The sequence below is a fragment of the Acanthopagrus latus genome, chromosome 13, assembly GCF_904848185.1.
Source record: "Acanthopagrus latus isolate v.2019 chromosome 13, fAcaLat1.1, whole genome shotgun sequence".
Taxonomy (NCBI): Eukaryota; Metazoa; Chordata; class Actinopteri; order Spariformes; family Sparidae; genus Acanthopagrus; species Acanthopagrus latus.
The window spans coordinates 6,867,826-6,883,475 of NC_051051.1; the positions used below are offsets into that span (position 1 = coordinate 6,867,826).

The 15,650-nt window shown below is 42.4% G+C and overlaps 1 protein-coding gene across 9 annotated transcripts in view; it reads right to left on the reverse strand.

Annotated features, from left to right (window-relative positions):
- Positions 1-15,650, reverse strand: part of LOC119030977 (glutamate receptor 3-like) — a 93,081-nt gene that overhangs the window by 41,512 nt on the left and 35,919 nt on the right. For all 9 annotated transcript variants that reach the window (XR_005078482.1, XR_005078483.1, XM_037119010.1 and 6 more), the window contains one exon: positions 1,574-1,761. Coding sequence is in view for 7 of the 9 variants with exons in the window: in XM_037119010.1 (XP_036974905.1) it covers positions 1,574-1,761 (188 nt within the window). In the remaining 2 variants the exon portion in view is untranslated. The remainder of the gene's footprint in view (positions 1-1,573; positions 1,762-15,650) is intronic.

The following is a 15,650-nucleotide window of genomic DNA, read 5'->3' on the forward strand; positions in this document are numbered from 1 at the left end:
ACTCCTTACATAACTGATGCATGTTAGGGGGCAGGAGCCCAGTAATGTATTTCATGTAGTCTACAGACAGTTTGAGTGTTGAAACAGAAGGATTATTAGGTTTCATGTCACGTTCATGGCCCACGCAAAATGTTTCTGAGAGCCACTATTGGTCACGGGTCACAATTTCAGCGCAAATAAAAATCACCTGCCGGTGCTGAATGTGAGCACTGCAGGATGTGAGTTGAGTGAGGTCAACCACACACACATGATTTCTACTGGCTGTGGCTGCGACATCGACACTGAACTCAGTGCTGGAATTCGAACAATCATTTACCCCTTGTTGCAAACAGAATGGAAGTGAGGTGAATGTTGATTTCTTGCATGTGTGACCGGCCCTAAGACTAGCAAACTTGATTAAAAGTTAAGATCAGTTTCATGGAGAAGAGAAATCCACATTGACTGGACGTGAACTGCAGCTTCCAGTATTAAAACTCCCACGCACTGGATGCCCAACAATCCACCTCCCCTCAACCGCGTCGCTGACATCGCATGTCAGGAAAATGTAATCAAAGGCTGGCTCAAGTTTCCAGTGCTTCATTTTTATGGTTGTACATTAAACAAACCTTCCACTGTGGGGTTTTGTTTACAATCTCACACTAATAAAGGAATTTCATAACACCTTATATGTAAGCTGGTATTTACATATCAAAGGTGGGCAACATGGGATAAACTACACACATATGGTATGAATGTACATTCACACTTCCAAGTGTGATCTCAATCTCCCACATACTCTCACCCCCCCCGCCGCCAAAATGGGATATTATCATGAAACTTTGCAAATTTAAGTCCATGCATTAGTTTGAAGTGTTTAGTGGACTACTAGTGAGAAACAAATACTGATGAGGAATCCAGGCATCTATTCAACTGCACCGATCACGAGAAATATACTACTAAAAATTCATTTTCAAGTCAAAATGTGACCACAGTTGCAGCACAATTCACGATACTCTCTGTGAACACTAATGATCTTCTGAGCAAATTAACAAATTCCCAGTTTACCCTCATTTAGTACATGTTTTTGACAATAAAGTACTGCAGCCAGCACGCATTAGCACACACTGAATCTGATTCAAGACTCATGTGGGAAAACTCGAGCCGACGATCACCTAGGAAACAAGGATGAGGAGGCTGTCTAATTCCGCCACGTGAATTAAGCCCAGGTGACCTCAAACAACGTGTGCATGCGAAATAAAAAAACAAAAAACAAAAAAACCCAACAAATAACAAGTCTTAATTGAATGTGCCCGTCTCGCCTGTTTTAACATCGTCCTCCAAATGAGGGAGCTGAGATCTGCGGCAATCACGGAGCACTCCAGGTGTTTAGAGTAATGATGAAAAAGAAATAAAAAGTGGGGGTGAGAGCGAGCCAGCAGAGCGCCTCACTTCACTAAGTGTGTAAATGGACATGGTGAGAAGAAGCTAGTTAAGAGAGAAAGGCATCCTGCAGAGCTGGAGGCTGAATAAAGGTATTTAATGAAATGTTTTCAGTGTGTTATTCTACTCAAATGCAGCTGGCTGAACTCGGTACCTGCTCCAGTATGGAGTTGATCCTGTTCACCTCACAGTCAATGAGGAAGCGTTTCTCCTGCCGACGGTCCATCTCCTCGATGATGCGTCTGTACTCTGTGGGGTCCACGATGTTCCCCACCGAGCGAGCAGTCACCTGCCAGTTATTGGCCACGGCCGACTCCATGATGGCCTGGAGGATGGCAAAACCTGGAGGAGCAGAAGGAGAAGTGTTTTTCAGTCGCTTTGGAGCGCAGCAGCAGGTGAATGTTGTGCTGGGAATCTAAATAGCTGTAAAGAGAAGCTGCGAGGGCATTCTGGCCTTCAACAATGGCTGACAACTGTTTAAAAGCTTTCAATCAGCTTTGTATTATGACTATTAACAAACGAGTGACGCACTGGTGAAGTGTTTATCTGAACAATCAAATGCTCTGGTATGAACACACCTGCAGGTTATGAAAGTTTAGAGTAATTATGCAGAATAAATAGAGACAGAAAATGTCTACAGCAGGTAAAGAAGGTGCAGAACCAAGTGACATGGAACACGTTCTCACAACGTACCTATTCACAGTACATATACTTCAGTAGGAAGACCACAGTGTAATACCACATGTTTGTACTTTCTCTCGACAACATTTTAAGGAAAATATTTCACTTTTTACTTCACTAGATTCATTATTGCATTCTGCATCAGAGCCAAATTAGAGATTTTAAATAAACATATTTCACCAGCAATCAGATAAAATCACAGACTCTGATAATCAGAAAAATGCTGAACACAGGATCCAAAAATCAGCCAGGCTGATCCTATCAACCCATCTCATAGATACACGGTAATAAATGTTTACTTTAGTTTTACTTGTACTCTTTAAACTTAAGTACATTTGATATCAGATACTTCAAGTACTATTCATATGGGTGACTTATACCAAAGTCACTGTGATGATATTTTTTACTTCTGCTGAATATGGCACTGGGCTGCAGTATGTAAGGATTTTAGTTGAAAACATTTAATTAATAAATACAATTAAAAGTGAATGTGAGGAAAGTAACAGTTCTGATGTCTATGCACTGTGCTGCAACGATATGTACATTGATATATATACATATAAAGTTAGCATGCTAACCAGCTAGCCCAGAGCTTCTGTGCACCAACACTTCAGTGGTGCTCAAAGCTCCTGATCCAGACCGCTAGCTGCATCACTAACTGAGCTAACTAGCTAGCAGCAGATACAGTTAGCAGCAGTTAGCGGTTACTCAAGCGATATGCTGCCCCATATTTGTCTTGAATTAGAAACAAGTGGTCAATTCTAAAATGTTGCACCTATAAAGTACAAAAAGTAAAACCCTTCATCATGCAGAATGGCTCATTAGTGGTTGTAGTAGCATTATGATTATTATTATCACACATTTTTATATCTTTTTTATCATACTTGAATTTTACCATTTCAACACTCACACAGGGTCCAAAAAGTTTTATTTTTAGCCTAAAAAATTGATTTGTTATTATATTTTATATCATTAATCAAAGGGAACTTGTGTATTGTGAATTGTGGTGAAGGTGGTAAGAGTAAAAGTTCCTCAAAATTGAACTTTAAACATTTTTGCAGGGTTAAATTTTAAGAGTTACTATGAGAGAGAAGCCTGGCAAAAGTTCAGGAAGATGGTAATTTGACGGACAAAGCAGAACAAGAGTCCACAGAGAGGCTGATATGCCCCAAAAAAGATAAAGTTCAAGCTGTAGCACCCATTAAAAAGATAGAGCAGTCGCAGAGCACAATAGAGCAACTATCAACAGGGGAAAAGGCTGAGTGTCCCATGCTGCCGTAGCAGTGTGTCGCAGGAGGCCGCCTCACTTATCTCTTCCCCGCCTCACTGAGGACATCAAACGTGTACATTTAAGGCTCAACTTAGCACAAGAGACACAACAATAAGACGCGCGGCACCTTCTCCTTCAGATGCTGTGAATTGGAGTGCTAAAGAGGCAGTTCAGCGAGCACAAGCGACACAAGTCAATGGTGAGTTTACTTTGCGGAGCTCACTGTGTCACGGGATGAATCGGTAGCTGAGGCAGATATGAAAGGAAGGAGCTGAGCTAACAGTAACCCGGCTGAGCGGCGACACTGAAAAGCCAACGGTAAATCCGCAGGAATTTGGATCGCTCCACTGACAGTTTATTAAGGGGGTTAAAGGAGACGTGGTCAGCAGTCATGACGCGCCACAAACACTGTTTCTAATTCAGAGACAACAGTGACTCTCGCTGAGAACAAAAAAGAACCAGAACGCTTGTTGTTATATTTGTTTGAGGTGAGGGAAGTCATTGGTGGTACCTTTTTTTAAACATCCCCTCAGGGAAAACAAACAAGAGTTTTGGCTGGAAATTGAACAAGAACAGCTTTCAGCCCATCAGTTTCCCTTCAGAAACAACATGTTGTGCACCTTCAATCGTGCTGTGTTTTCGTAAACCTTTGTTTCTGCTGACCTTATTGTTTCAAGCAAGAACCCTACGTTTTTTTATTCCATTAACCTGATGCTTTCCAAACATAATGAACAGTGATGTTTTCAGCTACTGGGTGGCAAATTTGGATGTACAGCCGGTGGAGTTTAAAGGGAAATGAAGGTGAACAACACACAAAACACTGTAAAATGTATTTTATGAAGTACTTGTACATGGCACTATAGGCACATTAAAAACATTACTAGGATGTTCGTGATACCTTATTATGCATTTTAAACATGGGTTTCATAGAAAGTATTAACCAGTTTACCTGCATGTAATTCCCATAAACTGACACTTAATTGAGCTGATGAGTAACAGACCTGTATTGAAACGCATATTGTATTTCATACAAGTTGTTGACATAAAGTGGGTATGCATCTACATTTAGATCACTTTTATTCTTGTGGGGAACAGGTGCTATAAACACAGTGTTCGGATGATTGACCTGCAGTGACAGAAACTGGGTCACTGCCACAGGCACGAGGCTTTTATAAGTGATCAATCTCTTGTCGAGCGTCAATCTGTCTCTGTGCTGAAACGGCAGACGTTAAACTGCCGTTGTTTGTTTGTTTTTTTGACTGTCACTTGAGGTAATGTCGTATATTCAAAGACGCGTTTTTGCTGTACTGTATTTCGCAGAGCGGCGCTTTCAAATGTTCCTCACAAGAATAAAATGCTTGTTTTAAAGAGCAGAAATAAAACCCTCAAGTGGCTCCATTTACTTACTTCCAGCTCATTGTATATTGAGGCCGTGAGATAAAACTTATAAGTATAAACCGGGATGAACTGCAGCCATTAAAAAGCGCATCATGTAGAAGGGAGCGGTGACCCTTGAGAAGGTAACATCTTATCATGCAGAAAATATATTTATAACAGTAAAACAGCAGAATAAATAACAGCTCTCGAGACAGCTAATGACAGCCTACATCGGAAATTTACATATTTCCATTATCCGGAGAACAGTGCACAGAATATGTTGCGTGGAGGTGGAAATGCATGGTGGCAAGGGCTCATTACAAGCTGTACTGGGGTCATAACTAACGGACAGAGAGGACGCAGCCGACACACTACAGCTGACTGGACTAAACAGGCGAAAGCGGCATCACATGCTGTGTTACCCTCTTCTCTCTCTGAGCAGATAAAAAAAACAAAACAAACTGCTGATTCCATAGAATAATGGGTATTATTACAGCTGCTGAATACGCCGGTGTAAAAATGTGTTTATGTAAATACAAGTCAGCCACGCAGCCTCTCTACTGGAACAACATGCTGAATGTAAACTGGTTCTCACTCTGTATCACAGTCAAGTGATGCATAACATCCCTGCAGCACAGACCAGGCTGCACTTTATTATCACGGCTGCTGAGGCTGTTATATCACCTCCCGCATGTCTGCTTTATTAGGCTGTGCAGATATGTGAAAAATGCCCATCAATACTTTACACTGAGTTTTTGGCCGGATGCACAACTTACGCATGCATTATTTGTGACGCTCTGGGTGTTATACAGTCTCATCGAGCCCCTCGGTCCGCTCAACACGCCGTTTTAATATTAATCCCTCATTCCTTGAATTATTAAATTTTTAATGCTATTAGAGCTGAATTTTAAAAGAGCACGCCTCCGCCACAGCATGTGTTTTGTGTTTTTGTTTCTCGACTTGCTCGACCTTTACTAGAAGACTGTTTTCACATTAATTTGCAGAAGAGGGGAAAGTTTCCCTGTGCTCACTCTAAGGAGTGTGTGCGTGAACGTGATGTTGTGATGCCATAGCGAGTGTGGAAGCTAGTTTACTCTTACAGCAACAACACACGTACACACACACAAGAGAGACTGAACAATATGTTCTTATATAGATTGTGTATGTATCATAATCAGATTGGACCCAAATCATTATTCAGAGCAGAGTATTTTTTAAATGTCTTAAACTTGCCTGGAGGGGATCTGAAGTGTTTCTCTACTAGAAGCTACACTGTACACACTTCTTTCGCACAACTTCTGGAGTCACAAAAGGCTTTATAAATGAGACCAGTACATAAGGGCACTTCACTCCACCGCTCCTCTCTTGACGGATAGAACACCAAACATTTTGTCAATGCAATCTGGCGTGTGACGTTTGGATAATATTTGTGAGTGTGTTCAAATTTTTATCATATCAAATAAACCTTTATATCTTCATAACATCTATCTACCATCCACTAATATTTACAATTTTAACTGCACAGGATTAATTTACCATTTACACGACACACAAGTATTATACAGCAACTTTAGGATGAACAACTGCTATTTTTCACTGTGTTGCACTGAAATTAGAAAATTCCAGTAACATGACAACACTATTATACATACAGCAGCTGATCAAATGGCCAGGTAGCATTAGGCTGTGTGTTTTTGGCCAAGTGATGAGGGGAGTCTGAGGTTTAGTCAGAGAACGACAGTTGTACTCCAGCAGCCTCGAGCGAGCTATCAGTAATCTGTCTATAGCATTTGGTTAAATATTCACATATCGTATGTGCCTCAAATCTCAGCGAGACGTCCTCGGTTATTAATGTGGCTCTTCCTGGTTTCTTATTCTGCATAATTTAAATGAAAAGAAAATGTTCAATTCTTCAATTTTGGAAATTCAACATTTACATCAAAACAGTAGGACGGAAACATGAATTATGATGATAATCCCCTTATAATTCATATCTATGGTCACATAAAAGGAGTTAACCCTGATTCCACACTGAAGAATGAGCGTTCTCCCTCACAGATGGCATGACGACGCTTTGGTCTATATAACTTCTTTCACACGAGCAGTAGTACTCACCAAAACCTGTGAACAGACCTCAATGTGTAAAACCGGTTTAAAATGGGAACCACTATGATATAATAGTTTCCATGTACAGATAAGTAATCTCCCTGATTTCACAAAGACAGCTTATCCTAATGTGGATGAAAAACAGGATGTGTCCTGATCATTCGTGTGTAAATAACCCAGGATAAACAGATGACACTCCTCGTGTCAGACAGCGCTGACCTCCGCTTGTGACTAATGTGCATCGTTTCATGAGCCTTGTTTTAAAAAGAAAAAAACACTGGTGACCGTTACTAATGGACATGTGAGCTGACATGTCCCCAATCCAGCTCCTAAGTATTCGGAGCACAGTGACTCAGCTGACATGTCCACCCTCCGCCCCCCCTGCTGGTGACCTTCACAGTGAAGCGCTCGGCAGACAGCACTCAGATCAGGTATGGCCTTTAAAGACAAGTGGCTCTCGCTGGGCGCCGCCACATTAGCCACTCAGAAGTCTAAAGAGGCAGACGAGATGTGTCCACATGTCGGATTCTTGAGGAGGTTAAGGAATTCAAAGGGGTATTAAAGCGGCCGTCCTGTCTGAGTGCACTGCGAGGAGTCGGAATCTAGATAAGAAGCTGCTGAGCTGACCCGAGCCAGGATCTGACTCTGTCATCATCCAGACTTTATCTGGTCAAGCAGGCAGAAACATGTTTTTGTTTTTTGTTTTTTTATATATATCAGCTGGGAGATATCAAAACAAGAATCCAGCACAGTAGATCTCTGGTGGCAGAGGAGGAAATGAAAAAAGGCAGGCGCTGAGTGTCAGCTCTCCTCCCAGTGTTCTGACACAAAGTAGTGAACACCATAAGCTGGGATATGCATGACATTTTGAGACATGTTAGTAGCTGCTTAAAGAAAAAGGATTTGGAGGGGATTTACAAACGATTCCCTTTAGAGTTTTATTTTCGTTCCTTTTCTGTCGCTGAACTAAGCCGGATATTTTGGATTCAAACATTTGTATGAGGCTGTCGATGTCAAGCTATTCAGCGTGCTCACGATATCACATATGTGGGAATAAAAAAAAGCTGAAGTTTGAACGTCCTGAGCCAAAGGAAGTTGTCTGAAAGTGACATTCTAATCGACTGGAACTCCAATAACCACAATGCAAATGTGAGAGGACACCCGGAGTCTCCTGGTGAATATTAACACCGCTGCGATTTATCAGTCGGTGCACAAATGACAACGTCTTTTGGTCCCGGAGTTTTGGTTGACTTTGTAAACAGATGGTACGTTTACAACAGCCAGCAGGCAGGGCAACCGTCAAGGGCATTTTACAGAGTCAATTATTCAGCACCCTCCTGAAAAATAATACATATTCAAAATCAGGAGCATATTGGCACAGGGCTATAAATAGCCCGGCAATCATATAAATTCTCACACACACAAGTAAAATATTTTATGAGAAACTGCCCTAATGTCCCAGGAAAGAGATCCGATTAAGGTAGAAACTACAAAATGCTCTGCAGCTCTGCAGAGTTTTGATCTTCCTTTAGCTCAGTTTCAGTTTCACAGCCTGCACCTGTACAACATAATCCAGTGTGTACGCAGCATCACTTACGTTATCTAGGGAAGAAAGTTGAACCTAAAGATCCGAGTGTTTTCCTCTCAGAAGCTGGCGGGCGCCAAATGATGCCGTGTGTCTGCTTTATGTGGAAATGTGTGATATCTGTTCGCTTAATACATCAGACAAGTAAGTGTCATTTATCCAAAGAGAAGGGATGACACATTTTTTAATGTAGGCTAACCCAGAAGTTAGCATCGCCCTGGTTTCCTCGTCAAAGAGCCTATGGGATTGTTCAGTTGGATGCTTTTTTTTCTTCAGCACACGTTTGTTCAGCAAATTTATTCTTACAGACGAACGCCACTTTGATGATGTTTGAAGCGTAAATGCCATTGCCAGAGGTAAAAAGAAAAGCTAACATTAGGCTATAAACACAATACACCACAGCTGCATGACTTCAAAATCACCACCACTAAGCTTCCTCCTACACTATACTGCAAACACTTAGCTATAAAACTGATCAATTTACAAGCGAGAGAGTGTAGAGGATGAGTCTCGATGTTCGAGATGATCTCGCTTGACAACCTCTGTCATCTCATTTAACTGCTTGTCATGAACACTTTAATTCCAGCATGAAGTTTTAACTTGCTGTATTTTCTGTACTAGAAGAAAATGTGAAAATCTCCTAAACTTGTGTTCAGAGCAGACTTTATTTTAGGCATTTACCAAAAATCCATTTACTTCAAGATGATGAAAAATTGCTGACTTTTTTCAAGCGGCTCTCTGTGGCTATCAATGAATGTTACTTTCTAGTGGCTGTGATCGATATCAACAATTGATCCCCTTCTACGTGAAAGGGGTCTCTATCTATGAGCCCACAGAGAATCATCACCCAACTCAGCTCTACAGAACATTTCAGCATTTTCCACAATTCTTCTGTTGTGGTTCACTCTCAGCTCTCATCAGTGTCACAACAGGTATCTGTTTTCAGTGGAAAAAGCTCTAAAAGTCCACTCTGCTCTACACGTTCAGCACCGAACAAATCAACTCGCTAGCAAATCATAGCAGTCCGTTTAGCTGCTAATGAGCCAGAAATTCCACTTCAGAAAGTTAGTGGTCACTGCAAATAGAGCTAAAAGTTGGACTTGCATTCACCAGTTGGCAGGGAATGTGACTCACAAATAAATGCTAATGCTGTTTGGTAGCTGCTGGATGTTTAAATGGTAACTGTTTGCTAACAAGTTCCCCATATTTGCGGTAAAGTTGATAAAATGTTGACGTGTGTTTACAGCCTGTTTTCTGCTGCCCCAAAGTACCAAAACGAAAAGAAACTGAAGAATAAAAAGAGGTTGTTTCACGTGAAAAAGCCGGGATGTGCTTATTCAGGAGGTACTTTAAATGAAATGACAAATCTAATGTGATGTTTCTTAAGTCAGAAGTAACGACAGAGAAACACACACTATCTGTAGGCAGAGAACAAAAAGGGAAAGAAAAGCTTTGAGTGTTTGCGACATGTGATTCCTCTGCGGTTCATTCTGCACCAGCACTCAACGAGACAGCTTGGCCTTTCATCAGCTCACAACTGAAATCAGTTTTGGTGGCTGCTTCTCAGAGAGACAGAACAGAGGACAACTTGTCCTCTGAAGAGATAAGTGCTGACATGAACCGGACCTGCGACACGCTGACAATAGTTAAAATGTTTTAATTTCATGCAAATGAGCGGGACGGTTTTGAGCGCAAGAAGGGGGTGAAAATATTCAGCCTAATTTGTACAGAACAACATACATTTTGCTGTTTCAAATGCTGTTTTCCTTTTAAGCTACCACAAGCAGAAAAAAAAACGGAATTTATGTTCCATTCTGCATTGATGCTCAAGTCTACAAGCGCAAAAAAAAAAGTGTTAAACACACTTTGCTTTGAAGTTTGTCCACAAAATGAACCCAAAGAAACGCCTAAAGATTACAGCAATTGTTAGAGAGAACGGCACAAAGCGGAGTTGGCCTGCATGTGGGATTCTCTTGAATATATGAGCTTAGTAGCCCACACAGCACTGCCCAGGAGATCAGTATGTACTCCTCTGATATGGAGTTCTTTGCAGCTCAGAGGATTGGGTTTTTATAGAGCTTGGCACTATTTGGCTATTGGGTCCAGCTTTGAACCCAAAATAATATTGTAGGTCACTCACAGTCGTGTATAAGCGCGCTGGAATAAAGCATCTTCTAAATGGGTGATTATCGTTGTTTTTTCTCTCACAAATTACTTCATTATCTGTTTGCTGAGGCTTATCATTTTTTAATCCTGAAGGAGAAATATTTGATCAAATGTAGAACAATGGCATCCTCCGAGGGATTTATCTCCCCGGCGACAGACAGAGCTGGAAGAAAGAGCGACCGAGCGAGGCTCTGCTGGCACCTGGCCGCCTGTTTCTTCTTGTCCATCTTGGGCAGCGGCTCACATGACGGCCGAGCGTGGTGTGCAGTCTCAACTGTGACTCAGTCGTCCCTCCCCCCTCTCCGGAGAAGGTGACCTCTTTAAAATTCTCTTGCAGGCATCTGAACCGTGCCGTTGTCATGGGATGCCCAAAGCTGAGTGCGGCAACACCAAAGGGGGTCGGGGGGGGGACTCAGACAAAGCCTGTGAACCTACTTCAGAGAAATCTCCACCAAAAATCTCAAAGCGTATACGTGGCTCCACAATGACTGTTTTCAGTGGGCAATGCCTACAGAGCCGGTGAAATAAAAAAGGATTAAAGCTGCCAAATGACAGTAAAGGACACTTTTGAGTACAATTAGCCTAACAACGCCTACTCCCAATGCAGACCAATGCAGATAACAGCTCCCGGTTCCAAATTAGCTGAACTGCAGAGAGCCCTGCTCCCCCACACCACCCACTCCTGCCAAATCCCTGATCAGAGTTAATCAAACAGATTATTCCTCATCTAATGACAGCTGCAAAGTCGCTAACAGATTGTTGGAGCATTTCTCCGCCTGTTTCCTTTCACCTCTTATGAAAGTTTTTTTTTTTTTTCCATCAGGTAATTTGTGCACTTTTGCGGCACTTAAAGATGATTCACATTCTGAAGAAATCTATATAAACAACGACGGAGAGAGAAACGGAGAGAGAGAGAAAAAAAAAATACACATAAGCACAGATATTTGCATTTCAACCACATACAGAGAAATAGAGCAGGCTGGCACTTGCCCATCAGTGAGAGCTGCACAAACTGCCTGTTCTTTTTCAGCTCTCCAAAAAAAGACCAAAAAACAAAAAACAAAAAACAAAAACAGCCTCCCATCGCTTAAGCAAATAAAAATGGTGCTTTCTCTTGGGCAAACAGAGAAGCGCACATCACATCAATCTCTTTCATAATGCATAAAGACTACTGTTGTAATGGCCTTGTGTTATCCTGAGAGCTGGCGTCCTGAAATAGATGAGAGACGTTTGAGTAACACAGAAGAGAGACGATAGCCGAGTCAGAAACCGAGCAGCGGCTACGAAGCGGAGGGGCGCTCGATTAGTCACCTGGTTTGTTATTCCGCCGTGTAAAGTGGTATGGTTAGAGCGGATTAGATATGACAAGCCGGATCCTCCAGAAGAAGGAGGGGAGGGGGCTCCGGTTTCATGAAAAACATTCGCCGCATCTGACAGCACGTCTGACAGTGCTTGGCCTTCTGTGCCATTTGCTGTTTTTCTGACGCAGTCGAGGCACAAATGCTTTGCTGACTCCTCTGTTCCTTCCCTCACTCTTCGTCTCCTTCATTTTCCGTTTCCTTTCATTTGAATATTTGGCTATCTCTTTCTTCCTCTGTGAGCAGCTGAGACGACCACGCTGAGCTGGAGGGAGGGTGATTTTTTCTTTAGCCGGGATAAACCCTCCTGCTCCCGAAACCGCTCGCCCTCGTGTTCCCCTTGAGTCGACAGGAGCGAACAAGACGCTTAAAATTGAGAGCAGGATAAGCGGATGGCAGATTGAGATCATGATTAGATAATCAATGACCGAAATTACCCAGTGTCTTGAGTTCCAATTCTTCTAAGTGGCAGCATTATGAGTGTAAAGGCTGAGCATTGATTGTATATTGTTAAGAGTAACAGATATAATTGACCGAGCTTCACGCTGCTTATTGACAACAAAGATGTCTCAGGTCTCAAATCCATTTTAATGCCTCCCAAACAAACACAAGCAAGCGGGAGCATTCATTAAAAAAGGTGGTTGTTACTCCAAATGAGAAGTGAAGCTGCAGTAGGTTGGCCCAGGCTGCTTTTTGTACCATTAACAAAACGGTAAAACGGAGCTGAGCTTTTATTTCCTCGTCAGATACACTTGTTTTTCCAGCTCTCTCTTTCTGTCTGTTAATCAATGTCCACAAAAATCCCCAGCTCCTTCTAAGGTCTTTAATTCTGACAACCCCAGCCTCGAGCAAATATCAAGAGGTGTTCGATATACGGCTGCAGATCATTACACTGCATACTCATGACCACACGTCAGGATAAGTGTGGGAAAGCTGCTTTTGGCCGGGATGGACAGATAGGAAAATTAAAAACTATGTTAATGTCTGTGTAAGTAGACTTTAACATAACAACATATTACACTTGTCAACCATTAACATAATGTAGACAACTGTAACAGGACTGTCTGAGTAATGAACGGAGGGCATTCTGTTTATACTTCATAATAATTGGCTCATTGTAAGCCCACAGTTAACCCACAGTGACATCACCTGTTGGTTTGTGGACTCCCATTTTGAAGCCTCAGTTTAGTTTAATGACTGTTGCCAGCTTGGGTTTTTATGAGCCAGCAGTGACCATTCTTGGACGAGAGGTTGGCGGAGAAAAAATGTGGGAGCAAGTTTTCAATCACAAGGTGTCTGCGCCCTAAACCGCCCCCTGCTTTATCGTCTATTATACTCTAAATTGGGCCATAATGTTCAAAATGAACATCGTGCTGAGTTGGAGAAGACTTTGAGCAAGAGATTCAGAACATAAACTCATTGGTAAACTGAAAAGTAGGGTCATTTTCTCATGAGCTTACATGCAATCTGACTTCATTCTGAAACCAGCGAACGCCTCAGTGGCTTTAATTCAGTTTTTCACCAAGTCCACTATTCACACTGTATAGTTATCAGCTCGTTCATTGGCGTGTGGTTGGTAACCATCCACTGGTTTTCATGTAGATGTACGACGGAGATGTTGTAACCTGACGCTGATCAGTACACTGATGCCAACACGGTTTGTAGCTGCTGCTGCTGTTGACTTCATATAATCATCTTGAATATAATCATCTTGAATGTGTATCTGAAGGGAGAGTTGCTGTCAGATTCATGGCGAGGTCCCTCAAACAGCAGAGGTTTGTCCACTTAATCGGACTGTGTAGCGATTTGCTGTAAGCGGATGATGATTTGATATTGAATTACCAAATTCTCAGTTGATTTTCTGGCTTTTAGTCACGTATCGGGCAACCTTGATCTGCCTGCGCTGGGCCCATTGTACTGTATACTGAAAGGAGTAACACTGAGTTTCCCAAAGGATAATGATGATGGAGATGAGGGCTTTGTAACACATCCTTGCAAAGTCTCCCATAGATTCACATCGCTTTCATTCTCATCAAACTGTCTGTTCAGTGAGTTCAGTCTCTCACACTGTGTATCTTCATATGTTTCTCTAGTCGTTTATTCAAGTGTATCCTTCAAGTTAGTGACTCAACTTTGTGATAACTTCAGAAAAGTATAAAAAAATACAGCAAGGGCGGAAGAATACATGAAGGATGATGCAGCTCACAGTGCTGACGGCAGGGGTGTAGGAACTGTCCAAGGTCCTGAAACAATCATCTCTGCACTGAAGTCAGCAAACAGCCTGAGAAAAGTTGCGCCTGAAAATGTCTAAATGTACATTTACTGTCCTTTCTTGCCAGATTAGCAATGTGCGCATCCTAGAGTTGTTCGGTTACGACTTTGTTCCCATACGCTTCAGCTCGTTTCACACAGATGCCGAGAGTAAAGACTGTCTGTAATGAGGCCAAGCGTTGCAACTCAGCTCTTTAAGCGCAGAACAAAGATTTGCAAAATGATGCAACTGTTTTATAAAGTTATGTAATGTCTTCTCTGGCTACAACAGTGTGTTAAATTCTCTGCAACGCAAGCCTGTCAGCCAATCTGTTCAAGGCAGAAGATGTGTCTTAATGTTGGAAAAGCGAGAATGTACCCTAACGAGGGACTGTGTTCATTTGAGTCGAAAAACGTTGGTTATTCTGCATTGATAATTCACGTGTGATATTGTAGATACAATGTGCTCGGTGTGGAGCAGAGAAGTCTGCAGCATACATGTCGTTTGATGTCGTTTTAAAGCCGCGCTGCCTCTGCATGCGTGGACGTGCATGGATCAGTTGGTGCCATTTTGGGCGTCTGGCAGAGCGGAGTGAGCGCCGGATAACAGAGGAGGTTTTGGTTCATGCAGAAAAAACAACTCAGAGACAGCGAACGCCTCAGCTGTATCTTCTCACTCAATGCACACCGCCCTTTGAGGTTTTCACAGATGACGTCACTGCACAGCATACACAAACACACACACACACACACACACACACACACACACACACACACTCACACGCTTGCAGCATGTAAACTGCCTTTCTGAACACACTCCGTTCCAAGGCAATCTGATGCCCACGGAGAATCTTGAATTCTTTCAACTCGGAGTCGGAGAGGATTCTCAAAAACACAGCGTCATATGAATATATTTTCCAGAAGAAAACAAACGAAAACTTTACTAAATTTGAAAATAACCTTGGAGGATTTTCTTTTTTTGCATTGGCAGCGCTGTGTTTTTCTCGCCTGCATCTCCATTTCTTTTTTTTTTTTTTTCACAGTCCTTTGAAGCCTGTCTCACAGAAAAGCACCTTTCAGTCACCACTTGGCTATTCTGTTACATGTGTATCCCAGTTACGCTCTCCTTTTGCTCTTTCTCTGTTCTCCGTGAGGCACAATGGAGTCACTGAACAGTCCTCTTGAAGCAGAAGAGCGTGATTGATAAATCTCTGCCACAGTCCCAATATTAGAGCCGGGGAGGAAAACAGTGTTTACCCGCAGAGAGGGGGGGTCAAGGCCTATTGATATGTGTCCATCTGGGAGTAAAGGTGCAGCGAGGTGTTCACAGAGTGGAGCAGCTGCTTTGTGCCATTGGCTCTCTCTCTCTCTCTCTCTCTCTCCCCCTCTCCCACTCTCTGTTAATGAGCCCGTGTGCCTGACTGCTGAGTGCAGCTCT